The sequence below is a fragment of the Mustela nivalis genome (genome assembly GCF_964662115.1).
Source record: "Mustela nivalis genome assembly, chromosome: 1".
In the NCBI taxonomy this organism is placed as follows: Eukaryota; Metazoa; Chordata; class Mammalia; order Carnivora; family Mustelidae; genus Mustela; species Mustela nivalis.
The window spans coordinates 160,188,289-160,215,696 of NC_139020.1; the positions used below are offsets into that span (position 1 = coordinate 160,188,289).

General features: G+C 49.7%; 1 protein-coding gene and 1 long non-coding RNA gene across 2 annotated transcripts in view; both read left to right on the plus strand.

Moving 5' to 3' along the window:
• RAB43 (RAB43, member RAS oncogene family) overlaps positions 1-19,603 on the plus strand; it is a 35,219-nt gene extending 15,616 nt beyond the window's left edge. The window contains exons 2-3 of the mRNA XM_082747705.1: positions 13,239-13,422; positions 15,619-19,603. Of these exons, the coding sequence (XP_082603831.1) occupies positions 13,239-13,422; positions 15,619-15,869 (435 nt within the window). The 3' untranslated portion in view covers positions 15,870-19,603. The remainder of the gene's footprint in view (positions 1-13,238; positions 13,423-15,618) is intronic.
• The window catches only part of LOC309872844, an 802,828-nt gene that overhangs the window by 464,148 nt on the left and 311,272 nt on the right, over positions 1-27,408 (plus strand). The gene's annotated exons all lie outside the window — the stretch shown is intronic.

Genomic DNA, 27,408 nt, shown 5'->3' on the forward strand with positions numbered 1-27,408 from the left:
GACTGAGCAGAGGGGCACCAAGGGGTCAAGGCTGAGCAAGATTCCCGGCCTGGCACACTGTCCATGAACCCTAGGGGCAGGGGCTCAGGAGGGACAGTTCGAGGTAAGGCAGAGCTCGTTTTGGGACATAGGGCATCTGACTCCTCTCTAGGTTAGGTCCTTGCTTCAGAGGAGCTTTGGAAAAAGAGAGGCAGGTGGGTATAAGGGAATTAGTGTGGAAGTAGTGAGGGCTCCATGACACCATTTACCCAGGAAGTTGGAGCCGGTGGCCATGGTCTTAGAAATGCCATCACTTGCTCTCAGCTTCTCCTGGTGGGCATAGGTTGTTGCCACGAGGAGTTGGCAGTCCACCTGTTTTTTACAGGCTCTTCCCAGCCTCGAAGGCCTGCCTGACCACTGCATCAGGGGTGAAGGGGCTTCTGGCTCCCTGCTTCAGTCAGATCGCTCTCTGTTTCCCCGTAGTGCTGAAGAGGGCCTTTGAGTGCGGTTTGGTGGCAGCAGGGAAGGGGGCCACAGAGGAAGGGGCTTGGGTTGTGCCTGATGGTCTCAGCTTCCCTGTGAGAGGGAGAAGGGGCATCCCTGGGGAGCCAGTGGCCCTTTGCGAGCCACCAAGGCAAGACTCCTTGGTGAGAGGAGGCTTTGGTCCATTTCCCACGTCTTGTCTTTTCTCCACCAAGACTGTTCAGGAAGGGGTTTGACGGATTCCTGCAGGAGGTATGAATCATCATTGAGGTTTCACAGAAGAAACAGAACAAAACAAAACAAAAGAGTTTAAGGTTTCTAGAGTAAATTGTGTACATAGTAGAGGGCATGGGGTTTTAGAGTCCGACAAAGTTCTTCTGCTGCTGCTTCCCTGAGACCCCTCATGCAGAAAGTAACTGGCTGGCAGAGGGGAACACTAACACAGGTAGCACCTGGAGGTTCTCGAAGGACGTTAGAACCCCTCCTGCACCCCATGCTCCCGCCAGCCCTGTGGAGTGGGACCAGCCACCACTGTTCCCAAGTTCCCGGTGAGGAAATGCCAGACCCCAGGAAGCTACTGGGACTGTCCTTGATGCTTGTGCTGAAGGAGTAGAACGGGAACCCGAGATTCCTGATTGCTTGTTCCCTTCCAGCTGTGGATAACCTGCCAAGGAGGGCTGCCTTGTAACAAGGGACAAAGAAACATCTGTGATACTGGGACCTTGAGCAGCTGTGTTGAGGGGGCAGGAGGTGTTTTGAGCTCAGAAGGACGCATGTAACCCTTACTGCCCACTGCAGAGGAGCTGGCTGTGTTCGGGACCGTGTCATTTGCCCCTCCCTGTGTCACTAGCCCAGCCTGTTTTTACCCTGCTCTCCCTCCCTCGGCCTCTGCCCACCTGCCTGTGTGTCTTCAGCTAACATGCCAGATGTTTGGCAGCTTCTCGCTATTGCTCCTAAGAATGCACCCTGGGTCTGTCACCCCACGTCCCAGGCCAGGCTCTTCCTTGGAGGACTGACATAGGAGAAGTGACAGTGGCTGGCCAGAGGAGTGGCCTGCAGACTCCACCTCCTGGTTCACACCACATCCCAAGACATAATGAAAAATAGCTCAGAAACTCGTATTTGGGTCAGTCTGACCAGTTTTCAGAGTTTTGTCCTCAGAACTAATTTTTCCAAGGTCTTTTTCTACTATGAAGAAGCAAGGAACTTTCCACTGTCTGTTTCATCATGCAGGAGAAAGACTGAGTAAAATCCTCTTCTGTTTCCACCAGGGGAGACGGTGCTGGATGTAGGTTTTGGGAACTGAACCACTAATCATGCTTGTTATTATTAAGATTTATTTATCTATCTGAGAGAGAAAGAGAGCACTAGTGGGAGGGGCAGAAGGAGAGGGACGGAATCCCAAGCAGACTCTGCACTGAGTGTGGGTGGACAGGGGGCTCGATCTCATGACCCCGAGATCATGACCTGAGCCGAAATCAAGACTCAGACACTTAATTGACCGAGCCATGCAACCACCCTGCTAGCGGCTCTTTTAAGCTAACGAGCAGACTTGATTTCCCACTGGGGCACATGGGAAGTCACTCCTTAGAGCCAAGCAGGCACAAATCCCTGGAAAGCAGCTTTAGCCTCACCATACCTCTTGTCCCCGTCTTGTTCCCTCTCACTGGCCTGACTACCAGGCTCTGCCTTCAGAAGGGGTTCCTTTATTGAGTACCTGGTCTGTGCCTGGTTGCTGGTGGCATAAAGGAGTAAGATGGGGTCTCTCCCCTCAAGAGCCCATTCTTGAGAGCAAGAGAGACTTACAAACCAAGAAGACAGTCTTAGGCCAGTCCCACTAAAAAAAAACCCCTCTTTTTTGGTCATTGCAGAATGGTCATTTGCAGCTTTGTTTTTAATTGGATTTGCTTTAGGTCGGATAAGCTTTTCTGTTGTCTTGCTGCATTTTATGTTTTTTGCCTGGCCCCCAAAGGCACCTCAGTTTGGGACACTTGAGTTAAATGTTGACCCTACTCTGCAGTGTGTGCTGTTACAGAGGAAAGAACACAGATGCTAGGGAGCAGGAGGGCAAGAAGTGAATTCTGCCCTGGGCGAGGCTTGGGCCTGTGTGTCAGGGAAAGTTCTCCTGACCAGGTGACTTTTGAACTAGGGTCTTGAAGGTTAGGTAGGAGTTCACGAAAGATCAAGATGAATGCAATCTCTCCTAGGAAAGGAAGATAAAGACAAGAATATGCCATCACGGGTTTAGGGACTCGGAGGGACAGTGTAAACAAGGAGTCATTGACTGTGGGGCTTAGAAGACAAAACAGGCCTCATCTCTTACCCTGAGATCATACTTCTCAGACTGAGGCAACAATCCATGGGCCCAAGCCCTTCCATCACCAGGGCAGAGGAAGGACCCAAACGAAACCCAGGACCTTACAGCTTAGAAATGCCCACAGAAGAGGGGAGCCACCCCTACCCCCACCCATTTGAACCTACCTGACTGACCTCTGCAGCTCCCCTCTTCTGAGTGTAAATAAATGTTCTAGGAGTCCTTCTCCATTCTACCTGTGCCTCACTCCTACCTTCCATACCCGGCAGATGCTTCTGAACTTTACTACAGACATCAGAAGCCCTGAAAATTTCCCCTGACGTCCAATGTAAGATAAGAAGGCCTGGCTTGGGGAAGGTAGGAGAGGCTGGTGGCGTGCCAGGTGGCAAGTGGGAGAGTTGGGGAGGGCCGACTGGGGTATAGCCCATAGTCCAAAGTCCCTGCCTATTTGTCAAGTGAGCATGCTGGCCGAGAACTTCTGGTGGGTGAGGTGGCGGTTTCCACCTGGCAGATGCTGTCATTGGTTTCAGGCTGATGTCAGATACTCAGTCTTGTTAGACTGCAGACACTGGATGTTTTGCTTTCCTAAGCCAAGGTCTGCAGCCCGAGCTGCTAGATGGAAACCCGGCAGAGCAGGGGGACAGGCTCTAAGGGCAAGAAGGGTACTCACCTGTTTAGCCTGTATTAATCGAGCAGTTTCAACATGCCAGGCACTATGCTGGGTACTGGGCATATGTGGAAAGCCAGCTAGTCAGGCCCTGCCATCGTGAAACTCCTATGAAAGAGAGCAGGCAATATTTCTTTCTTTATTTATTTGCCAGAGAGAAAAAGAGCCAGAGAGAGAACACAAGCAGGGGGAGTGGGAGACAGAGAAGCAGGCTTGCCGCTGAGCAGGGAGCCCGACATGGGGCTCAATCCCAGGACCCTTGGGATCACAACCTGAGTGGAAGGCAGATGCTTAACGACTGAGCCACCCAGGCAGCCAAGGGCTGGCAACATTTAAAAAAGTGCATGTGTGTGAGGGCTGCCCAGGGAGAAAAGTAAATCAGGATGAGGGGACAGGATGGGCTGCTCTTTTAAGAAAGGAGGATCACAAAAGACCTGTGTGTGCCCTTGGTGCTTGAAAGCAGGTGGAGTGAAGGGAGGCAGCCATCATGTGCTGATCTGGGAGTAGAACACTTCAGGAAGGGGAATGTCAAGGGTGGGGGTCTTTATAGAGAGACCCCTGAGGGCTCAGGGGACTGGCCAGGAGCAAGTACAGCTGAAGAGAAGTTACGTGAAGGCAGATAAAGTCCAGGTTGTGCAGGTCCTAAATTTAGGCCTTTCCGGGGTGGAGCTCTGAAGAGCAACAAGATCCTACTTAAAACACTGTTTTTCGGGGCTTCACCTAGGCTGCTATGTGGAGAGTGGACCGCAGCGTGGGCGGAAGCCTGGGGCAGGGTTGTGGCTGGCTGCAGTGGCGGTTGTGGTGTGAGGCTCAGTGACAGCCGGTGTGGAGGGGAGGGAGCAGCAAAGTACTTGGTGCCCATGATTGCTGCTCACCCAGGCCCCTGCTGAGGACAGAAGGGGAGCAGGGAAGTAGGCAGACAGACATATAGACAGATGGGCGTGGGCTTAGCATGAGGCTCTGATGCCTTGGCCAGTCACGGCATGGTGGGAGTTTGCCCTTCTGCTATGTGCACTGGGCTGGTGGTCTCTGCCTGCAGGCTCCGATGGGGACCCAGCCTGCTGCCTCAGGACCCCACAGCATCCATGAGGTGGCTTCTGCTTCGGCTTCTGGGAAAAAGAGCCTGCGGCCGTCCTCACCTGTCTCTTGAGTAGCTAAGGCGGCTGATCGCACTCATTAAACTTTTCACCCAGACCCCCTTGGGACCCTGCCTAACGGGAAGCTTTGCTTGGCTGCTGGGAAAGTAGGCCCTCACCTGGCTTGGCTTCTCCCACCTGTTCTGGAACAGGGCATCTGGGCCTGGAAACTGAGCTTCTTTTACTGAACAGAGTAGGACCCCCGCTCTGCCCAGCACCCCAGGTGACACTTGATGAGCATCAGTCAGAGCACCTCTTTTCTCAGCCTGCGTTCCCTCTGGAAAACAAGAGCCTGAGACACGGGCTTACGTGCAGCTCCTTTGTTCTGGGTACCAGAGAGAGTAAACAGAGGAGGAAGGAAATGCTACAAGGCTGCATCCTCAGGTTGGTCCCTCCCATGGGCAAGTAGGGCTTGATTTGGCCAGGCATGCCTTGTTCCAGCCAGGCATGCCTTGTTCCCCATTGGCCAAGGGTTGATCCATAAATGGGTAAGGCCTTCTTACTTCTGGGTCACAAATGGACAAATGCTTGGTGGTTTCCAGCAGGTCTCCTGGTTTGAAATTGGGGAGGCTCCAAGGTAGGCAGCGAAGTTACTGAGGCCGTTATACTGTGTGGGCTGGTTGTTACCTGCAGTGGGCTGGAGTTCAGGGTGGGCTGCTAAGATATGTGAGGTGGGATAAAAGAGACCTCTAATACGTATTTTCCCACTTCAGACAGTCTCCAGTGGCTTCCCATTGCCATAAAAATAAAATCCACCCTCAACGTCGGCCTGTAAGATCCTGCATATTCTGGCTTCAGCTGCCCCTGACTGCATCTCCTAACATGTGCCTGCTTCACTGCTGTCTGGCCACACTGCTCTTTCTGTATCTCCAACACGGCAAGCTTTGTCCTTCTGGACACTGTGACACTGTTCCCTCTGCCTGAACACTGTCCCTGTGCCTGGCTTCTCATCCTTAGGCCTCAGCTCGAGTGTCACCTTCTGGGACCACCTAGGTGGCCCCTGTCCCGGGCAGTCTCTCCCTATTATCTTTATTTTCTGCAGAGTGCTCATTATCCTTCTCTGCAACGATCCTATTTGCTTTCTTCTTGCTGTCTTCTTTCGCTGGGATGTGAACTCTGTTTTGTTTGCAGTCTCCCCAGCTCCTGGAACAAGGAGGGGCCCATGGCAGAAACGCAGTACATAGCAGACAAATAAGTCAATTGGCCCATGCACACAGCCAATATATTTTTCTTTGGGCATTTTATATATTCTACCTTGCATTAAAGCTCCTTTGCTTATATTTAAAACACTAGGCAAAAATTGTAATAGCACAATAAATATTGTTAAATGGATTTTTTTAAAAAACTATTTGATAGAAAGAAAGAGCACAAGCAGGGGGAGCGCCAGGCAGAGCAAGAGGGAGAAGTAGGCTCCCCGCTGAGTAGGGAGCCTGATGCAGGGGTTGATCCCAGGACCCCAGGATCATGACCTGAGCTGAAGACAGACACGGACTGAGCCACCCAGGTGCCCCTAAATGGATGTATTTGTCTAGCACCTTCTCTGTCAGGTACCATGCACCCTGAATCTATCATTTGGCCCTGATGTACTTTTTTGTTTTTTTTTTGAAACCAATGAGAAACTCAATTAAGTTGTAGCTCAGAGACACCATGCTGGAAAGTGATGGGAGCTGGCTTATGCTCTCAGGCCTGTTGGACCCTGGAGCACTGACACTGTTCTTTTCCTTCCCTTTCTCTAATGTGGGAGAGTAGGATGAGAATATGACCAGTCATGGGAAGGACCTACTTTCCAGAAATATCTCCTCCATTGCTGCCCAGATTTCACCAATTGCTTGACCTAGATACCTTAATCTGGAGCTATTTTGTTGGTTTTTAATTTAGTTTTTATTTTTATCAGAGTTACACGTATGTGTGATTTAAAGAGTCATTAGGTTCAACAAGGCTTGTTACAAAAATGTCTGTCTCCTGGTACCCCCACCTGCAGCCTAGTCGGGGAGCGGTAGGAGGGCAGGTAATCACCTCGGGTTCTTTTTCAGCTGATAGGATTTTTCTATTTCTTTTGCTTATATTGTGACCCACCCCCCTTTCCCCCAAGTTGAAGGCGTAGTTTGTTGACTTCTGACTTTGGAAGGTGATGGTTAACTAACTCTCAGTGCTGCCCCAGCCCCCACCACACACGTACACACTTTGCATCCTCCCAGTAGAGCTTTGTGGCAACAGTGATTAGATCATGATTACATTCCTTTCACCTCTCTTCCCAGAATGTATTCTGAATTTGCTCACTTCTCCCTTCCTCCACTGTTACCTGTCACCCTGGTCCAGCCACTGTCTTTTACCCAGATTATGGCCATTGCCTCCTAATTGGTTTATTTCTGTCTTTGAACTCTTTTGATCTCTTCTCAGTACAGCAACCAGAGAGATTCTGTTAAAAAGTAAGCCTGATTGGTTCAAAACCCCCATGGCTTCCCACTTTGACTCAGAGTAAAGTCCAGAGTTCTTACTGTGGTCTAGAAGGTGCTGTGTGATCTGGGCCCCTTGATATTTCTCTGTCATCCCTTATTATTCTTTCCCTTTGTAATCTGCTCCAAACACACCAATCTTCTTGCTTGCTTTGTCTCTGCCTCAGGGCCTTTGCACTTGTTCTACTCTATTCCTGGAATGCTTGTCTCCCAGACATCTGCATAGTTAGCTAACTTCCTCCACATATTTACTTATATTTATTTATTTGAAGATTTAATTTATTTATTTGACAGAGAGAGACACAGCAAGAGAGGGAGAGGGAACACAAGGAGGGGAAGTGGGAGAGGGAGAAGCAGGCTTCCCACTGAGCAGGGAGCCCAATGAGGGGCTCAATCCCAGGACTCTGGGATCATGACCTGAGCCGAAGACAGACACCTAATAACTGAGCCACCCAAGCACCCCTATTTTTTTAAAAGAGAATTTCTTTAAAGTTTATTTTTTAGTAATCTCTACACCCAGCACAGGGCTCCATCTTACCACCCGGAGATCGAATGTTGCACACTCTCCTGACAGTGCCAGCCAGGCACCCCTGTATATTTATTTTTTTTTAAGATTTTATTTTTAAGTAATTTCTACACCCAGCCTGGGGCTTGAACCTATGACCCCAAGGTCAAGACTCACACACCACCGACTGAGCCAACCAGGCACCCCTTTCCAGATCATTACCAATGATTATCTCAATGAGGCCTTCTGTGGCTGTCCTGGCTAAATCTTCATTCTTTTTTTTTTTTTTTTTTAAAGATTTTATTTATTTATTTGACAGAGAGAAATCACAAGTAGATGGAGAGGCAGGCAGAGAGAGAGGGGGAAGCAGCTCCCTGCTGAGCAGAGAGTCCGATGCGGGACCCGATCCCAGGACCCTGAGATCATGACCTGAGCCGAAGGCAGCGGCTTAACCCACTGAGCCACCCAGGCGCCCTAAATCTTCATTCTTCACTGTGCTTTATAATTTCTTCCCCTGCTCATTTGTTCCACTCTTTTCACTATCTAGCATACTTATTATTTTTGTTATTTATTTTGTAATAAGTATTTTAATTTATATTATATATGTAGGTATAAATATGTATGTTTTTTTAATAACTATAGATCCTTATTACTTCTGATCTTACTTAGCATTTGTCTCCTGCACCAGACTATAAGCTTGAGGATAGGAATTTGCATCTGTTTTGTCAGCCTTGGTATCTCCACTCCAGTATCTGGAATGCATAGTAGGTTTCTAGTAAGTTCTTACCAAAATGGGTGAGTGAATACCTTATGATTAGTAAGTGCTGTTCACTGCTAAGCCATGTGGTGCACTGCCATTATTTTTCATTTACCATGGTCACCAGTTTTTCCTGGAAGTAGTAATCATGTTTGTTTTGCTTAGGTGTCTATGTATTTACCATTAATTCATCTCCCCAGTTAGGGGGGATCCTAATTGATACACCTTTCCTCCCTATCTGTCCAGTGTATTGTATACCTTGCCTCTCAATGTATGGCCTTTTCTCAGATCCGTCTTCTGTTTTTGTTTTTGGTTTTTTAAAAGATTTTATTTATTTATTTGAGAGAGAGAGAGAGACACCATGAGTGGGGGAAGGGGCAGAGGGAGAGGTAGAAAGAGAATTAGACTCTCCACTGAGCAGGGAGCCTGACACAGCCCTATCCCAGGACGGGAGATCATGACCTAAGCCGAAGTCAGACACTTAACTGTCTGAAAGTCGGTTAGTAAGCCTGATTGGTTCAAAACCCCCATGGCTCAGGCACCTCTCAGTTCTGTCTTCTTGAAGAAATCTCTCAGAACTTTCTTGATTTCTATTTTAGTTTTGCATGTGTGTGTTGGGGGTGGGGTGTGGGTGTGTGATTAGAGTAATAGTCTAAGAATTCAGCCATTTGAAATTTATTGAGACTTTTGAGGCCCAGCATATGTATGGTTTACCTTGTTGAATATTTAGATCCACTTGAAAAAAAATGTGCGGTTCTGCAGTATTGGGTTTAATGTTTTGGAAATGTCACTTTGAGTGATAGTGTTGTTTAGATATTCTTTATCCACACTGATTTTGGGGGGGGGGCGGTCTACCAACTGTATCAATTTCTGAGAAAGAGGTAATAAAATCTCCAACTACGAATATGGATTTGTTTCTCCCTTTAGTTATGTCAGTTCTAACTTCATGAAATTTAAAACTCTACAGTTAGGTAGATACATATTTGGTATCATTATGTCTTTTCTGATAATTGCCTCTTACATTACAAAATTCTCTTTATCTCTTGTAATTCTTTGTTCGGAAGCCTATTTTCATATTCCTATAACTTGAGTCATACTTTCTTATGCTTATTTTTAACATGTACTTTGTGAGTGTATATATATTTTTTTTGGGGGGGGGCTACCTATTTGTGTCCTTATATTTAAGGGAGATGGCATGTAGTCTTGCCTTTTTTCCAGTCTGACAAGCTGTGGCTTTTATTCGGAGTGTTTAATCCATTTATATTTAATGTAATTACTGATCTGTTTGAGTTTAAATCTACCATTTGCTCTTCCTTTTCTCTTTCCCTCTTCTATTTCTTATTCCTTTCCTCCTTCCTTTTGGTTTAGTTGATTTATTTATTTATTTATTTATTTTAAGAATACTACTGTATTTCCTCTATTGACCTTCTATTTCTCTTATTAGCTGATAGGACTAACTTACAAAGTCTCTTTAGAATCAGTTTTGTATAACTTCATATGTTACAACTGACTCTTAACACTTATCATTTCTCACTTCACCTCTGACACCTCACAAGTGTAGCTCACCTTGCAGTAGTATGATTTCATTTATCTGCCACCCAAGCACCCCCATTGATTCATGACCTAATAGTCAATTCAGTTTGCTGTCCAAACACCTTGAACCTGTGTAGCCTTGCTTTTATGTTTTGTTAGGGCAGATAGGTAGAAGTCCAAGGATGTTTCTCTAGCCTCTCTGTCTTGACAGAAGTCAGCCTCCAAACCTGAAACTCGTGTTGGTGCTTGGTTTTAGGCTTTGTTAGGGCAGGTATCTGGAGGCCTTTGTCTGGTCATGGTCTTCACTCATAGGTGAAAGCCTTTCTGATGTCTCCGGTTACTACCTGGGTTACTTTGATCGAGGTGCTAGGGAAGCCTCTTCATCATGACTGGATTAGAACCAGCATTCCCTTAGCACTGCTTAGCCTCTATCTCTGGTCTTTTCTCAATCTGGCAGGAGTCACTCTCTGGTAAAATTCTGGTAGTCCCACCGTGTGCATGGATCCCTCAGGAAAGGACTCACCAAAGACTCCCACACCACACCCAGACTTTCAGCTTTCCCACTCCTGCTTCACTTCTCATTCCAGTCCCATCAGCTGCTCCAGAATCTGTTTGCCTCCTGGCCACGTGGGACCAGGCTGCTTTGCTTGGATTCTAGCCCACTGTCTGGCAGTCAGGAAGCCATCCCCGGGTAGAGAGTCATGGTGATGGGAGACGCAATTTAAAAGTTTTGCGTCTTTCAGGATTATTGTCTCCTGCTGCTTGTTGTTTACATTTTGAAAACAGCAACCTCCCATATTTTTCTCAGTCTAGTGGTTGTTTGCGGAGGGAGGGCTCAGCTGCCAGTAATTACTCTGCCAGAGCTGAGAGCTGTGCCTGGAGCCCGGTGGCCTGCTGCAGACGGGTTGTTGCCCAGGCTTGCTGCTCGGCTGTTGTCTTGGGATCTCCCTCAACCACCATCCTGGGGTTCCCTATGCCTCTCCTTTGAGTTGAATTCTCTGTTTTGGGGAATCCCACATCTTCTTCTTTTCAGTTGATTTCTTTAGTTAGAGGAACTGTCAGTGGCTTCCTGAGAAAGTGTGGCAGGAAGATAAATTTTTTGAGGCCCCTATATCTGAAAATGTTGTTTAGTAAACCATTACACTTGACTGATGATTAATTGGGTAGAGAATTCTAGGTTGGAAATCATTTTCTCTCCTAATTTGAGGCATTTTTTCATTGAGTATCTAATGCCATGTGGATTTTATCAAACTTTAATGTTAAAACCTGTTTTTTTCTTATTTTTTTCCTCTCTGGAAGCTTTTAGGACCTTTTCCCCTTCCCCACTGTTGTGGAATTCCCATATGGTGTGTTTTGTGAGGTTTGTTTTCCTCCATTGTGTGGGTGCTTTGTGGGCTCTTTCAACCCAGAGGAAGTTTTCTCAAGGTTTCTCTTTGATTTCCTCCCCTTGATTTTACCATTCTTTTCTTTTGAAATGCTTACTATTCCCATATTGGACCTCCTAGGCTTGCTCTACAATTTTTTCCCCTCTCTGTTCCATCTCTTTGTATTTCTTTATTTTGGCGGGATTTCTTCAACTTTATGTTCCAACTCTTAGGTTGCATTTTCCATTGATGTTCTATTTTGAATTATCAAAAGCTCTTTTTTTGTTGTTTTTTAAGATTGTATCTTTTTTTTTTTTAATTTTTTTTTTTTTTAAGATTGTATCTTTAAGTAATTTCTACATCCCTATGGGACTTAAACCCACAACCTAAGATCAAGAGTTGCATGCTCTTCAAACTGAGCCAGCCAGATGCCCCTCTGTTTCTTTTTCTGAACACTCCCTCAACTGTTTTGTTGTTGTTTTTAAGAAATAGTATTCTGTTATTGTTTTACAATCTTTTCCTATCTCTAAAAATACTGGTGTTTGTCTTTGGTAAACAAAACTTGGCCTCAGTGTAGTTTTTATTTGGTCCAAGTCACTTTTCTTCTGTGTTTGTTTGGCCTCTCTTACGTGCTCTCCTCTGGGGTGTGGAGATGGGTTTCTTGGTCATCTGGATTCCAGGTTTCACCCCATGCGTGAGCTAGCAGACACCTGGTTTCCTTGGAGCCTTTTATAGTTGAGGAGTAAATAGGAGCTCTCAGGACTGGAGGGTTCCACTGGGCATGTTGTGGCCCAGAGTTTGTTAACTCTTAAACTTCTGTCGGTGGCGCCTAGGGAAGAGGCAGTCCCCTCCACAGCCCTGGCCTCAGGAACTGTCTGAGGCCTCTGGTTTTTTCCCTATCCTGGACAGATGAAGAGGCCTCCCATACCTTGTGAACTAGATAAAGAGGCCCCTACAGTGCCTGTGCCCGTGAAGGAGGATGGATGGACCCACAGCTCGGTGGAGATCAAAGGCTCATGTTCACCTTCAGAGAGCCCCAAGAACCTGTGATTTGTGGAGCATAGAAGACAAACCCTGAGCACCCAAGGGCCCTGGCATCTGCCCACTCTGATGGCCCCCAACAGCCCATCTCTTCTGGGCATAGAGCTGATGATCTCTACCCAGCCTGGGCACAGTGGAGGTCCAGGTCTGCTCCACTTGCATCCCCTGCCCCTACCCTATTTGGCGTCTGTCATGCCAGGCTGCTGCTTCTGCAGAAACCAGGGGAGTTCCTACTATGGGCACCTCTCCTCCATGGCCAGTGTCCAGGAGGGCTTGGCAATGGGCACCAATGGATGTTTGCTAAGTGAAGACATGGCAAGGAAAGACCCTAAGTTTCTTGCCTTTGGCCAAGCTGGGCCAGCTGGTAGTCAAGGCCCAGTAGGAGGACACTATCCACTGCTTCCCCCTGGGCCCTCACTGCCACAGTCCAGGCCCCCTCAACCACCAGGTTGTGAGCCATCTTCGTGGGCATCACTGAGGCAGAAGTAGAGAACCCTAATGCTGGAGGAACTTTCCACACGGCTGGGTATAGTGGTGCATTTACAGGCTCAGAGAGGGGAAGGCACAGGATGTGCACACTCAGCCAGCATCATAGCCCACCTGGAAGGAACCATGAGCTGATGGAGCTCCTCAGGTTCATTGTTCCCAGGAGTGAGCCCGGTGTATAGGGGAGAAAGGCACACAGAGGACCCTGGGTTATATGTACTTCCTACTACAGTGCAGAATGACCCCTTACTACCTCTCCCTGGGGACTCTAGAGAGCAGAGATGAGGGCTCCCCACCTTCCCTCTGCATCCTTGTGTCCCCCAAAAGTTGGGCCACTGGGTTGTTTCCTAAGGGCTCAGAAGTCCCTTCTCTCTCTGTCCACCTTCTAGCCCCTCTTGCATGATTCCTACCAAGGTGTGGGTCCAGCGCTTTGGGCATGGGTCTGTAGGAAGTGCCCTCCCTATCCCCTGTGTGTGGTCACACCACCAGGTTCACGGGACGCCCCCTGTTTCTTTAGCTGCAGATCTGGGACACAGCTGGCCAGGAGCGATTCCGCACCATCACCCAGAGCTACTACCGCAGTGCCAATGGGGCCATCCTTGCTTACGACATTACCAAGAGGAGCTCCTTTCTGTCAGTACCTCACTGGATCGAGGATGTGAGGAAGTATGCAGGCTCGAACATCGTGCAGCTGCTGATTGGTGAGCTGGGGCAGGGAACAGGCAGGTGCAGGAGGGTTCCTCAGGACCGCGGATCTTGTCTCTCTGTCTGTCCTCGTCTCTTTCTCCTTTTTAAATAAAGAGCACATGGAGCACAGAGAGAGGCTGAACTCAGCCAGGCAGGAAGGAAGCCAGAACTTGAACAGTGATCTTCCAAATTCTCATGCTTATATTCAAAATTGGAATTGGAGGAAGACAGGGAGCTAATGTTCGCTTTGCAGTTACCATGTATCTCCACGGTGGGTAACACTGGTTAAAGCTTCACTGGTGTCATTGGATTTAGTTCCTGTAACCCCGGCAACTCCTTGTTTGTCAGGGGCTGGAGCTGAGGCTCAAAAAAGTGAAGTAATTTATCCCAGTCCATGCAGCCTGTGAGCTCATGAATAGGCAGTCTGAGCTCTGCCAATCATCATTCGGTGACTGAGCTCTGCCAATCATCATTCGGTCACACTGCGCTGCAGAGCAAGGCTTCTCAACCATCTCTGTGCTTCCTGATCACTTTGCAGTTTGTGAAAACATGAATGCCAGGCCCTTGAATGTGCATTTCTCATAGGTTTCCAGGCGGTGCCATGTTTGTGCCCGAGGGACCCCACTTTGAGAACCACTGTTGCTCTTACTGCCATTTTCCCTTTCCCTCCTAAATCACCTTCCCAGACCTGAGCCCAAGAAGCTTTGGACCATTTGTGTGGTCCCTGGGATTCTCATTCCAGCTGTCAGGCTGATTTCTTCCAAGATGAGGTTGTTCAGATGGGGCCTCACCATCACTCCATCTGGGGAAAGGGTGGTGCTTGGTTCTACTTAGCCTGCCTGACCTGGGATGGGGGAGCGCTTGGCCGAGCTGGACTCCCCAGGCCGGAGTGGAGTTCTCCTTACCTGGCCTTACACTTCCCTTTTATCCAGAACACTTAAAGTAAAACATCCTGTCCTAGAGGTGTTTTATACAAATATAAAAAATAGAATAGTGCAGTGAAACCCGAATACCCAACCCCTGGCTTCAGCTCTGCGCAACTCCATGGCCAGTTTCTCCTTTACCCTTATCTCTTCCCCTCCCTTGTCTTGCTTTGGGGTGAATCCCAGCACCGTTAACTATTTCACCTGTAAATATTCCAGCATGAATCAATATAAGATACAAACACTTAAATAGTACCTGACAACAATCCCATTTTCACATCTGAAAAATATTGATATTTTCATAATACAATCCAGTAGCTGATCGGCATTCAGATTTATCATTGCTCCTAAATATCACGTGTACTTTTTTTTTCCGGTTTATTGAAAGCAGGATCCAGATAAGCTCCCCACACTGAAATCGGTTACTGCATCATTTCAGGCTACAAAAAAAAGTTTAGATCTTTCTAGATGGTTCTCTATTTTTGTTTGTTTGTTTGGTACTCCCCATATAGTCACATTACAAAAGTCAACCATTTAGAGATGTAAAAGAATTCTTCTAGAAATTGGGTCAAGGGGCAGTTGACCAGATTTTGGGGAACATAATGAAACGTCTGATAGCTTGTAGGAGAAGCCAGAGGTGTGCAGAAAAGCAAAATAATTGAAAACCACGATCTTACAGTGAATGAGAGAGTTCCAAAGGAAAATAGGAGAGAATAGATAATAAGCATAACAAAATGTTAGCAAAGAACAGACCTGGCAATGCTTGATCTCCTTGTTAACATGGCCACATAGGGTGTGCCTGGTGAGTGCCAGCTGTTTTCCTGCTCCGTGTACCATCAGTCCCCCTCCCTCGCTGAAGGTGGCATCAGAGATGGGGAAACCAACTCTCAGGAATGGAATGACTTACCTGAGGGTCACACAGCTAGGGAAGGGGAGCCGAAGTTCCTCGCATCTCTGAAGTACCACGTTCTGTGCACCAAACTCTCCTGCTCCTACTTGTTAAGAGGAAGCAATAAAGTACGTGAGCCTCCGGCAAAAAGAAAAAGGAGAGAAGAAAAAAAAAATGAGGGATGGAAGGTTAAAATAAGCGCTTTAAAATTTAACAAGGTCTTTTTTGTTTGTTTGTTTTCTTAAAAAAAAAAAAAAAAAAGAGATGGTCACACAAAACGATATTCGTTGGTGGTGGACAGGGCCACCAGGGTCTCTCAGCTTGGCCCTGCCAGGGAGGGGACAGGGCTTGCTGGCACCTGTGGGCCTCACCTAGCCACTCCCGGCCTTTCCCTGCAGGGAACAAGTCGGACCTGGGCGAGCTCCGGGAGGTCCCGCTGGCCGAGGCGCAGAGCCTGGCAGAGCACTACGACATCCTGTGTGCCATCGAGACATCCGCCAAGGACTCGAGCAACGTGGAGGAGGCCTTCGTGAGGGTGGCCACGGAGCTGGTCGTCAGGCACGGCGGCCCTCTGCTCAGCGAGAAGGGCACCGACCACATCCAGCTGGACAGCAAGGACGTCGGGGAGAGCTGGGGTTGTGGCTGCTGACCGGGGGACAGGGCAGGCAGGCAGGGCCCTCCCCACCTCCTCTCTCTTTCTCTCTCTCTCTCTCTCTCTCTCTGTCTCTCTGGCCTGCCGGGCCCCCCTCCAGAGCTGGCCCTCCATGGCGCCAGTGATTCTAGAGCAGCCAGATAAAGTCCTGGAATGATCCATTCCGTGGCCTGGGTACTTGATGGGAAGGCTACCTTCGAGGAAGGAAGAAGCGGGTATCATACCGGGTATCAGGTGTGGGGCCCATTCTACCAGCCAGGGACTGTCCCCTCTGCATCCTTCACAGTCCAAGACTGGCTCCAGGCCTGCCGGGGTGGACCACCATAGGAGAAGGGGCCAGGACGTGCCTCCCCTGCTCAGCACCAACTGGTTCTGACCATTCTACTCCTTGCATTTTGCTGCGGCTATGGTGGCAGGTGGCTGCCTCCAGGGATGCAGCTGGTGCGTTGGGTTCTTCGGAGTCATTCCAGGGCCTCTGTGCGTGAGCCTCAGAGCACGAGAAAAACCGGGCCGACAGACTTGGTTCCTGAGCCCCAGGGAAGCCCTAGCTCTTTCTGGGCAAGGAACCTTCTTCCTTCCTTCACTGCCAGCTCTAAGCTCAGAGATAGCTTGGGGTTTGGCTTGCTGCCTTAGCAAGACCTCTCAAGTTTTCTCATTTTCCATGTAGCTTCTTGTTTGCATCGGCATGAGCATGGGGTCAGGGCCCGCAGCCAAGCAGGGACTGTCTGCTGACTTGGGGCCCAAAGTTTTGCCTCTCAGGTTGCAAAACCAGCTGATTCTTCAGCACTGACTCTCAGAACTTGGGGGGTTAAGAGGTAGGAATGTGGACATTTAAGGAAAAAGGCTGAGGCTAAGGCCTGAGAGGGATGCTCGGGATGCCTAGTCTGACCTGTGCGGAAGCCCTTCCTGCCACCCGTGCAGCCGTAGAGTGACAGCTCGCCCACTGCTCCCAGTCTAGTTTGTGGTTTCCGGGATGAAGAAGTCAAGGCCCTGGCAGTTCTGGGTCTGGCCATGTCCTCCTCCTGGGGCTCTGGGAGGCACACCAGCCTCTGGGGGTAGTTCAGAGGATCACAGAGACTGAGCTGGGGGAGGCAGGTGATCTTCCTGTACCACCCAGGCCCTCCGTGTCAGCCCGGTTTAGTCCCTTAGGTACCCCTCTCTATGGAGCCCCAGGAAGGACACTGCCATCAGAGCCATTTGGCATATCACAAGCCCACATCGTGGATGTGGAGCCCAGGCAGCGCCCTGGGCCCAGCCCCGGCCCTCCAGTGGTGGGCCACAGGTCTCCAACTGACTTCCCTTGCCTTCCATTTCCCATCCTTTGGCCTGCGTCACCCCCTCTCGCAGGCAGGCCTGACTGCAGAGCCAGAAGCCAGATCTTCTGCAGCAGCCAGACCCACAGCAGTCTGGTGAAGTAGAGTCAGGCATGGAAGGCTTCCCTGGCTGAGACCAAGACAAGCAGGGCTGGTGACTCCCTTTCAGGCAGGGAGGCAGCCCTGGGATTGACTGAGCCTGGTTCTGGAGAGGAAGGATGTGGTCTGGTTGGACCAGGAGCTACTGAGCAGGGGCTTGCACTGAGGGGAACCAGCTCACTGGTGGCCGGGTGGGGTGGCACCTGAGAGTAAGAAGGCCACCTGGCTTCCTTCTTCAGTGGCTTTGCCAGTGGGATGGAGTGAGTGTGGCCTGGAGCCCAGCTGCTGGCAGGAAGAACTGGTGTCTGCCATGCCCCTTCACCGCAGTGCCTGGGCTCTACCTGCAAAGTAGAATGTGTCTGTGACTAATGCACATTCAGGCCAAGGGCAGAGGTCTTCCGCCCTATGACCTCTGCTGGGGGGGTGATGTTTGTGCAGGCTGGAAGAGAAATCTCAGGAAGCCTGACCTTGCAAAGACCTGCTGCTTTGGGGGTTGGTGGCAAGGGTGCAGGGGGCCTTGGAGTGCAGGCCTGGGCCTACCCCCATGATTGACTTGCAGCCTCAGTTCCTGCTGAGCCCAGATACGGACCCTGCCCCTTGTTACTTGTTTGCTGTCTCTGTGCCTCAGGGTTGGATTGCTAGGGAACACGGGAGGCCCTTCCATTCCACCTCCTTCACAGGGATGCCCTTGGGAGGCACAGCAACAGGTAGCTGGCTGGTGACAGGGGCTTGGACTATGAACCATCCTCCTGCTCTAGACCCCAGGGTTAGAGGCCGAAACCTTGCAGGGGCTTGGTTGAGAAGGGAAGAGAGCAGCCGGCTCATCTAGGACCAGGGAGGTTTCTGCCCACTGGCAGCTTTTAGCTCACCTAGCAACACTGAAAACACTTCCCTTTCCTGCCTTTCTCAGTCCCAGGGTGTCTTGCCACCACGGCCTCCAGGGGTTTAGCTTAGAAATCCAAGGGTTGTCTTAGGTTCCTCACTCTCTCTCCCTACCCTAGCACAGTGCTAGGATCCCACTTTCACTCTGCCCCCTGCCCCCGCTCTGGACAGGCCCCAGCCTCCCCAGCACACCTCATGGACCTCCTGGGCCCCTGGGCTTCTAGCTTGGGCAGCCCGAGGCACCCTCCTGCTGCGGTCAGTGTGGCAGTAGCAAAAGGTCATACTGATGCTGTCCCCTCACCTTTTGGGGTACCAGGGACCCTCGGGATACAGTCCAGGCTCTGGCTGTCCATGGCCTCCACAGCTCTGCCCTGGCTTCTCCCTAGCACCCTGTCCCCCAGGAGCACCCTCTGTCCAGGCCGCCCCTTCCCATCCACTCACCCACTCATCCAGCCTTTATATTTAGAGTCCACAAATGACCCACTTGGACACCTCTGAGAACTGGCCCCACCCCAAGCTGGTCCCTTGCTCACAGTATCCCTTGGCAAAGATTGAGTTCTTTGTCACCCTCTGCCTCAGCGGGAACCATTTCCTACAGGCTCAAATAGACCATTTACAAGCTTCAGGCCCAGATACAAACGTTCGTGCTCAGGGCCCGACGCTGGTGTGGCCTTGACTGCACACCGGCTGCACTGCCTGCCTGTAGGGCCCTGTTGGCCAGAGGCCTCACCGTCTCCTGGGTCTCCATCTTTTGTCACATGGGGACCTGTACTTGGGTAGGAGAAAGTGGGGAAGTGTTGAGAAATAATACAACCCACCTCGGTTTCCTCCCGCAGCAGGCCTGGGGCTTCTGCGGCCAGCGAGCTTCAACTCTTCCTCTGTTTATAAATTACCCAAGAGCAGGAACAGGTCCGGGCAGGGGGTAGGGTGTGGAAGAGGAGGCAGGGGACAGAGGGTGTGGAAGTGTCCTCGCGGCCAGCAGGCCCGGGGAGAGCACCCTCTGTGGGGGTGCAGCCAGTGCGACACAGGCTGAAGAGCAAGAAGACAAGGGACACGGATCATGATTACCGAACCGGAGAGGTGGGGCCCTGTCCTTCCAGAAGAGGGGTTCGTGGACATCAGGCCCCAGAAGGCACGGAGCTGGAGGAAGCTCCTAATTCATATTGAATTCAGTTACTCTTTCCCAGGAGGGCTGCCAGGGCTGGGGCCTCGGACTCTCCACACCCTGCTGGCCTGGACCGTTGGGCCGTGGGGAGGGCCTCTGCTAAGCCCAAGGATGCCGTTTGCATTGGGGGGGATTTTTCACATTTCCTATTTATGATACATAAATCTTTATAGCAAATCTATTTTTTTTGAAACATGGAAAAGTTGCCTTTATGGAAACGGCAGAGCCAGAATGTACACATTCCTAAACCATTAAACAGATTTCTGCAAAGAGCTGATGGTGTCCAAGACTGGTTCTGTCCACCACTGAGCCTAGAGCTGGCCCAGGTGGCCATGTCTCCACAGATGGTTCCACTGGCCCAGCGGGCTTCCCTAACTAGTCTCCAGGCCCAGAGTGAGGGTGGGGTGGGGTGGGGTGGGCCTACACACTGCCTACAAGCCTTGTGTTGTCCTGTTAAGACTTCTCTGCCCCAGACCCATATGGGATCCTTTAGCAGAGAAGCAGTGAATGCCTAAGGGGCAGGAAGGAGCTTGAGTTGATGTAACTGTGTGACCTCGGGCAAGTTACTGCACTTCTCTGGGCCTCAGGTGCCTTCAGCTGGGTTTGAGCTGCGGAGGCAGATTGAGGCGTATGATTGAGTGATAACCAGGGGCACCAGGCCTGGGATCTCTGATCCACAACCCTGTGGAAAGGTATTACTATCCTTGTTCTTTGCAGATGAGCCAACCGGCTAGTCAGCAGAGCCCCCTCGAGGGCCAGACTGGTTCTGCTCACTGTTATGTTCCCAGGGCAGATAATGGTTTCGGCACATAGTAGGGAGTGGTGCCTCACTGGGACTCTTGGCACCAGGAAGTCCATGAACTCCTAGCCCACCCAGGTACTCTGGGGTCTGTTCCCGGTCATTCTCAGAAGGGCGCCTCTGCTGACATGGGGGCCAGATAAAGATTGCATGGCACGGCTGCTCGCTGTGGCTGGGTCCTACTGTACTTGGTTGCTACTCGGTCTGCCACGCCCCGCTCTATGACAGACGGACATCGTGACCTTGGGCCTTGGGCCTCGGTTTCCTCAGATATGGGACACTCATTCCTGTACTGCCTGCATCCTGGCAAGCCACTGTAAGACCCCAGATGGACAGGCTCTGTACACTGCGGGGCTGGAGCAGGGGCTCCTGTGTCTGGCTCTATCCCAGGGGTTAGAAGCCTGGTAACTCCACTGACTAAGGGATGGAGGCCTGGAGCCTGGACCTTCCAGAGGGGTCACACTCCAGGCATTTCCAGTCACCTTTTCCAGGCAGAAGAAATGCCTACAGTTTGGATTTCCTGCTGTCTTTGAATGCTGGGCAGCCCCCAAGCCTACATGTGCCCTTTGGAAGAAAAACCCCCAAGAGAGTGGTCTGAGCCCGGCCACCACACACCCCAAGGAGGCTGTGATGAGGGCCCTCGCTTGCCTCTGCCTGCACCGTAGCACTGCCGGACCCTGGGACAAAGTCCTGGGCTTTAAAACAGGGAAACTATGGCCAGGAGCCTAGGTCCCAGAGCTGAGCCTGGCTCTGCCCCTCCCTTCCCTGGGGGTTCCCAAAGCTGCAACCCCGCCTCCCCCCCTGCTCTCTGCACACATTCACCCAGGGGCTCAGCTGAGGGGGGACAAGCCAGCCCTGCCTTGAGGGAAGCCAGGAGGCAAGGTGCCCCCACCCCAGTCACCCCCCCTCTCCTCACCCTCCATTGCCCTTCCCGTGCAGCCATTCCCTCCCCAGCCAGCCTCCGCCTGCCCTGCCTCCGGCCTGTCTCCACAACCAGCTCCTCGCACTTTCCTAAGGCAGGTCACACACTACTCAGCTCAGCTCCTTGCTTGGATCTGCGTAGCTCCCTGCTGCCTTCAGGCTCCCTCAAGGGACCTGTCCTGGCTGGCCATGGCCTGGCTAGCCTCTCCCCTGACACTTGGCCAGCCCCAGCCACAGGGGGCTCTGCTGTTCCCTGACCCTGCTGCTCCCCTGACAGGCAGACCCCCCAGACCCGCCCAAAAAGCCCAACTCCCCCCTGTGTCACAGGCTTCCCCAAGCAGGGCCACCTGTTGACACACAGTCCAAGTTGGGGCCCGGACCCAAAGGACAGCCCCCTAGTCCTGATGCTGACTCCCAGACCCTCCCAGGATCCCTACAGAGTACATGGAGCAGCCCACACCCCGACACACACAGCCCTGGAGACTGCTGTGTCGCATCTCTACTGGAAAGAACACACCCAGCCCAGAGGGCAGCCTTGGCTCTGACTGTTGCTTCCTGGGCATCCGTGGTGTGCTCTGACCAGGGCCACCTTGGGGGCCTCCCCAGCCTCTGCCCTGAGAGGGAGCCCGGGATGTGTCCCACCCCTCCCACACCCGGGCCTTGTGCTTCAGGCCTCTGTCCCCAGTGGGGACTCTGCACCTGGCATCCTGCTGCGACCATTGCCTCAGTTCGGTTCCAGGGAACAAGCTGCAGACATGGAGCTTCCCAGTTCCCAGTTCAGAGCTGCTTACTCATCAGTGCAGGGTCAACAGTACTTACAAGGGAGCTGGAGGGTCTGGTGCAGTGCTGCGGGGATGTCAGGAGATGCGGATCTGGCGGAGGAGGTCAGGAGAGAGGGCGGACAGGGGGCTGGTGAGTTAGGTCCTGGAAGCTGGGTGAGTGGGGCCAGCATGCTCCAGGCTTCTGCTCGACATGTGGTCGTCCAGTAGCCTGGCGTCCTCCAGGAGCTGGTTAGAAAGGCAGGATCTCAGTGTCCATGCCAGAGGTCCCGATTCAGAATCTGGATTATAGTAAGATCCGCGAGGTTAGAGTTCGAGGAACGCTGGTCTACACAGCCTGCCTACTGGTGGCCCCTGGGCAGGCCTTCCTGTCTCAGAAGTTTTAAGGTTCTTCCTAGAAAAGAAGGTGCGAAGGTTCTTGCCAATTCTCCCTGAAGTGTGTTTCCATCCTCCAGAGGATTGTGCCTCAATCCCCAAGCCTCAAGTCCTGGGAGGGACCCTTGGATTCCGTGGGGTGGGACTGTGGCTGGACTGACAGGTATGCATTTGACAAAAGGGACCCGATTCTGAGTGGACGTTTCTGAAAATAATAGAAGTCTTACGGCGATTTATCTCCAGGAATGAATCTTACGAACAATAAAACCTCTATGCATAAGAATATCCACAACAGCCTTATTTCTATACAAGGGGAAACTGGGAGGCAGCCACCCCTCGCTGCGGAGTATTTTAGACCATATGTCTGAGCGTTGGAGGTGGAGGACAATCTCAACGAAGGACTGGGGAACTTGGGTCTTCCTTCTGCCTTTCCACACTTTCCAGTCTTCTATGATCGACACCAACTACACTTGTCATAGAAGGACACAGTGTACTTCAGAAAAGTCATGAAAACAATGTAACATTCGGAAACCGTGATGCCAGTCACAGACGGGATGCATTTCACCCAATCTGGTCACTGTGATTCTAAAAACAAGCAAACAAGCAGAACCTTAAGGCCATTACCCCACCCAACAAAAGTAATCATAATTCCAAGTCCTCCTGGATCTGTCCATATGCAAATTCACCAATTGCTCAAAAAAAAAAAAAAAGTTTTCTAATTTTGTCTTTGGTTGTTGTTGCTAGTTATCAGATTTGGGTGTGTATCTCTTTTTAGGTCTTTTTAAAACTAGAGTAGCATTCCCTTCTTTTTTATTTTTTTCATGCCACTCACTTGTTGGTGAAACTGGGTCATTTGCCTGTAGCATCCCCTCTCACGTTTTGAATTTGGCGGATTACACCCCTGTGGGATTCTTTAGTATGATTTTCTCTCTCCCGTACTTTCTGGAAATGGGTGGTTCAGTTGGCTTCTTGGCAAGAATAGGGGTGATGCGATTTGAGCTTTTGATCATGCCAGGAAGCACGTAATGGCAGGGTGTCCCCCTTTCAATGTGTTGAGGATTGATCAAGGGGGTCAGATGGTGCCCACTCGGGCCTTTTCGTAAGGTTCCTCGTTGGCCTTTCACCTAATGTGTTTACCATCTGTTAACCATCGCTGCCTGACTCAGTCCTTTGATCAGGGGATCGCAAAAATGGCACCATCGGGGCACCTGTGTGGCTCAGTGGGTTAAAGCCTCTGCCTTCGGCTCAGGTCATCTTTAAATCTTTAAAAAATCTTTTAAAAAAATGGCACCATCTAACTCTTTCTGTTCAACTTTCCCATAAGTCGTCCCTTCCATGTACACTAGCTGGAATTATTTGAGCCGATATGGCTTCAGTGAATTAAAATATACTGAATGTGTGTGTGTGTGTGGGGGGGTGTTTCTTTTTCTTTTTCTTTTTTTTTAAAGGAGAAAGAGAGACTATTTCCTTGGTCCTTGGTCTTACTTTTTTTTTTTTTTTTTTAAAGATTCTGTGACAGAGGGATGGAGAGAGAGAGAGAGAGCACACATGGGCAGAGCGGCAGGCAGAGGGAGAGAGAAAAGCAGACTTCCCACTGAGCAGGGAGCCTGATGCAGGGCTCAGGTCCCAGGTCCCTGGGATCATGACCCGAGCCGAAGGCAGCCGCTTAACTGACTGAGCCACCCAGGCACCACACTTTTTTTTTTTTTTAAGATTTTATTTATCTATTTGACAGAGATCACAAGTAGGCAGAGTGTAGGCAGAGAGAGAGAGGAGGAAGCAGGCTCCCCGCTGAGCAAAGAGCCCTATGTGGGGCTCGATTCCAGGAACCTGAGATCATGAACCGAGCTGAAGGCAGACACTTAACCCACTGAGCCACCCACGCACCCTGTGTGTGTGTGTTTCAGTGAAGGAACACATTCAGTGGATTAATCCACTGAAGTCATCGCTCTTTTCAGTGCTCTATTTATTCCATCTCTGGACACCGAGACTCCTTTCAAGCAGGCTCCCGAGTTCTTTGCCGTAGTGCATTGGTCTTGAGTGCTTCTTTGCTTTCTGACCTATATCGTGCATTTTCTGCCCAGACCTAGAGTCATTCATTACTTCAAGGAACCACTGGGTGTTTTGCTGTTTCCAAAACAAGTTTTCAAATATTCTCCTGTTCTTTGCTCAGTGTTCTTTTCTTCCTGCCGTTTGTTTTGATCATGTTGGAGGCTTTTCTCAGCCTGGTCACCCCTAACTATCCCCCTGTATTGAAAGCTTCTGGGGAGCATGGCTGAATGTGTGGGTCCCACGATGGGGTGACTTCTTCCTATAAGATAACTGGGACCAATCTGGCTTTTCCACTAGGGAGGGATCCTCAGATGTCTGTGCCTAGAAATCTTTTCTCCCAGGCCTTTCTGTTTTTGCAGTAAGCATCCTCTGTCTCCTCCCATGGATCGGTGGTCCTGCCTGTGGTTCCAGGCCCGGAGACTCTTCTCAGTGTCTCTGAAAGCACATCTCCTCTCTCCTGCAGGGTTGGGACAAGATGATGGTCATGTCGAGGTGCAAGATGGAGAGGGCACCTGCCGGTTCCAAATGCTCTGAGCCTGATTTTTACCCAGCGCTTGGTTCTCAGCCCCTAGCCTCCCCCATGATCTGATCTTAAAATCTGTGCAACCTAGAAATAAAAGCAAATTCGTCTTTGCACAAACTATTACCTTTTTAAAATACAAAGTGGTTGGTGCTACAAAAACCTTTTACTTCCTAATATACCATTTTCTACAAAGTTGTTTAATAAAAGGATAAATTCTATTTTAAAGGTTCTGTGTGTTTTTCCTGGATGTGAACTATTCCGATTGCTTTGGTACAAGAGCTTGTAAACAAGGCATACCGGAAATATTTTTAGGATCTACATGATGGCTTTGGCACACCCTTGCTGCTTTAAAGAGTATCGTGTCATGAGTGTCGTATGGCTCATTAGCGCAGTTTGTTACATTTGAATTTTGTTATCTTAAATGAAAATCATGTAAAGTGGTGTCATCTTGCAGACCTTAAAAAATTCTTTGGTTTCCTTTCTGAATAAAAGTCATATGCCAATTGCATAAAGGGAGCATGGAGCCTCCTGAGGGTTCTGGGGGATGACAGGGCTGCCCCTCCTAGGGCTTTCTCTGCAGGTGGGGGTGGGGGGTGCTTTTCTCACCTGCCCAGACAGCTGAGGTTCCTCTGCCTACTCTTCATCTTACAGAAGCTTGTGGACATCACTTTCCTACAGTTGTCTCCTCCATTAACCTGGTCCTTGTGGGTTTATCCCTTTTTTTACAATCATCTGGTAATTTCAATGAGGCTTAGGGCAGGGAGCAGGGACTGAATTTTAATACCCCACTAGAGTTCTAGGTTCGTGTTTCATAAATGGGCTTTTTAAGAGTCTTAAGCTTGTCAGACCACAAAGGCCCATGTGGTCAGTATGCCCAGGGTAAGCAGAGTCTCGGGAAGGTTCTGTATGCACCACCAACGCCTCTCCAAACAGCAGTTCTGGCTTTATCTGGCTTTCTGCTTACCTCTCTCATGAAGATCGATAAGGAGGTTCAGGTGGTCTCAGTGTCATCCCTGATTTGTCAGGTTCTATGGCCAACATTTTGACTGGGATGAAATGGATTTAGAGACTAATCTGGGAGGACTGAATCTTGCTGTTCACAAATGGGTACCTCTTTTCATGTTTCAGACCTTATGTCCTCGGTGACACTTTGTCATACCTTTTTTTTTTTTAAGATTTTATTTATTTGACAGACAGAGATCACAAGTAGGCAGAGAGGCAGGCAGAGAGAGAGAAAGGAGGAAGCAGGCTCCCTGCTGAGCAGAGAGCCTGATGTGGGGCTTGATCCCAGGACCCTGAGATCATGACCTGGGCTGAAGGCAGAGGCTTAACCCATTGAGCCACCCAAGCACCCCTGTCATACTTGTTTTTTTTTTTTTTTTAACTGAATTTTAATACCCCACTAGAGTTCTAGGTTGGTGTTTCATAAATGGGGTTTTTAAGAGTCTTAAAGCTTGTCAGTAGCCCACAAAGGGCAGAGATGGAGAAGGAGGAAGGGCAGCAGTTAGACCCCCCTCCAACCAGAATGAGCCACTTTATTTCATATAGCAGGTACTGCTTAAGGGTTTATGGGAAAATAGGTCTCACAGCTAAAAATGTTTGAAAACCATCACTCTAGACTATGTATAGTCTATGTATAGTTTATGTATATTATTATGTTATGTATATGTTATGATCAAATATACATAAAATTTGCTGTCTTCAGCATTTTTGAGTGTACAGTTCAGTAGTGTTAAGTATTTTCACGTGGTTGGGGAACCACCACCAGCATCCACCTCCAGAGCTTTGAAATCAGTTCTTGCAAAACTAAAGCTCCATACTTGTCCAACAACTCCCCATTCCCTCCATCCCCCGAGTCCCCACTCCAGACATTGTTTAAAACTTTTTTTAAAAAAAGATTTTATTTATTTGTTTGAGAGAGAGAGGATGAGAGAGAGAGAGCATGAGGAGGGGTTGGGTGAGAGGGAGAAGCAGACTTCCTGCCCAGCAGGGAGCCTGATGTGGGACTCGATCCCAAGACTCCAGGATCACCACCTGAGCCGAAGACAAACGCCCAACTAAGTGAGCCACCCAGGCACGCCCGACTCCGACTTTTTAAAGACAAAATGAATGGGTGGCTTCAGTTACAGAATAAAACAATCCACGTTTGTTGAAGGATCCTACATAAATATACAAAGACTTAGTTAAAAGACTTTATAAGGTAACCACACTTTCTGAACTCAAAGTAAGAGCTAGTTATTCAGGTTGCGATGCAGGTGCATGGAGTCCTTTTAGAACCGAAAGCATCAAATGCCTGTATTCCTGTTCATGTTTTTACTCACAGGTCGGCACCCTGAAGCTTTCGATAAGGAACCCAGCAGGTTGGCTGAACCTTGGTGCCCCACTTCTCCTTTCATGATGTCTTTGTAAACCTCACATTTTTTTTCTACTTAGTAGGCATACACAGACCCAAAAGAAAGAAATAGGATTTTTATCTCTGTCCCTGTAAGAGTCTGAACAGAAACAGGATCACTGGGGCTGTCAAGGGCTCCATCTGGATCCTTCTGTGTGGTTGCCCTGACAACCTTGAGGTATTTTAATTTTTTTGAAATTAAGAAGGTAATACAGTTTAGCTTTCCTCTCTGAATT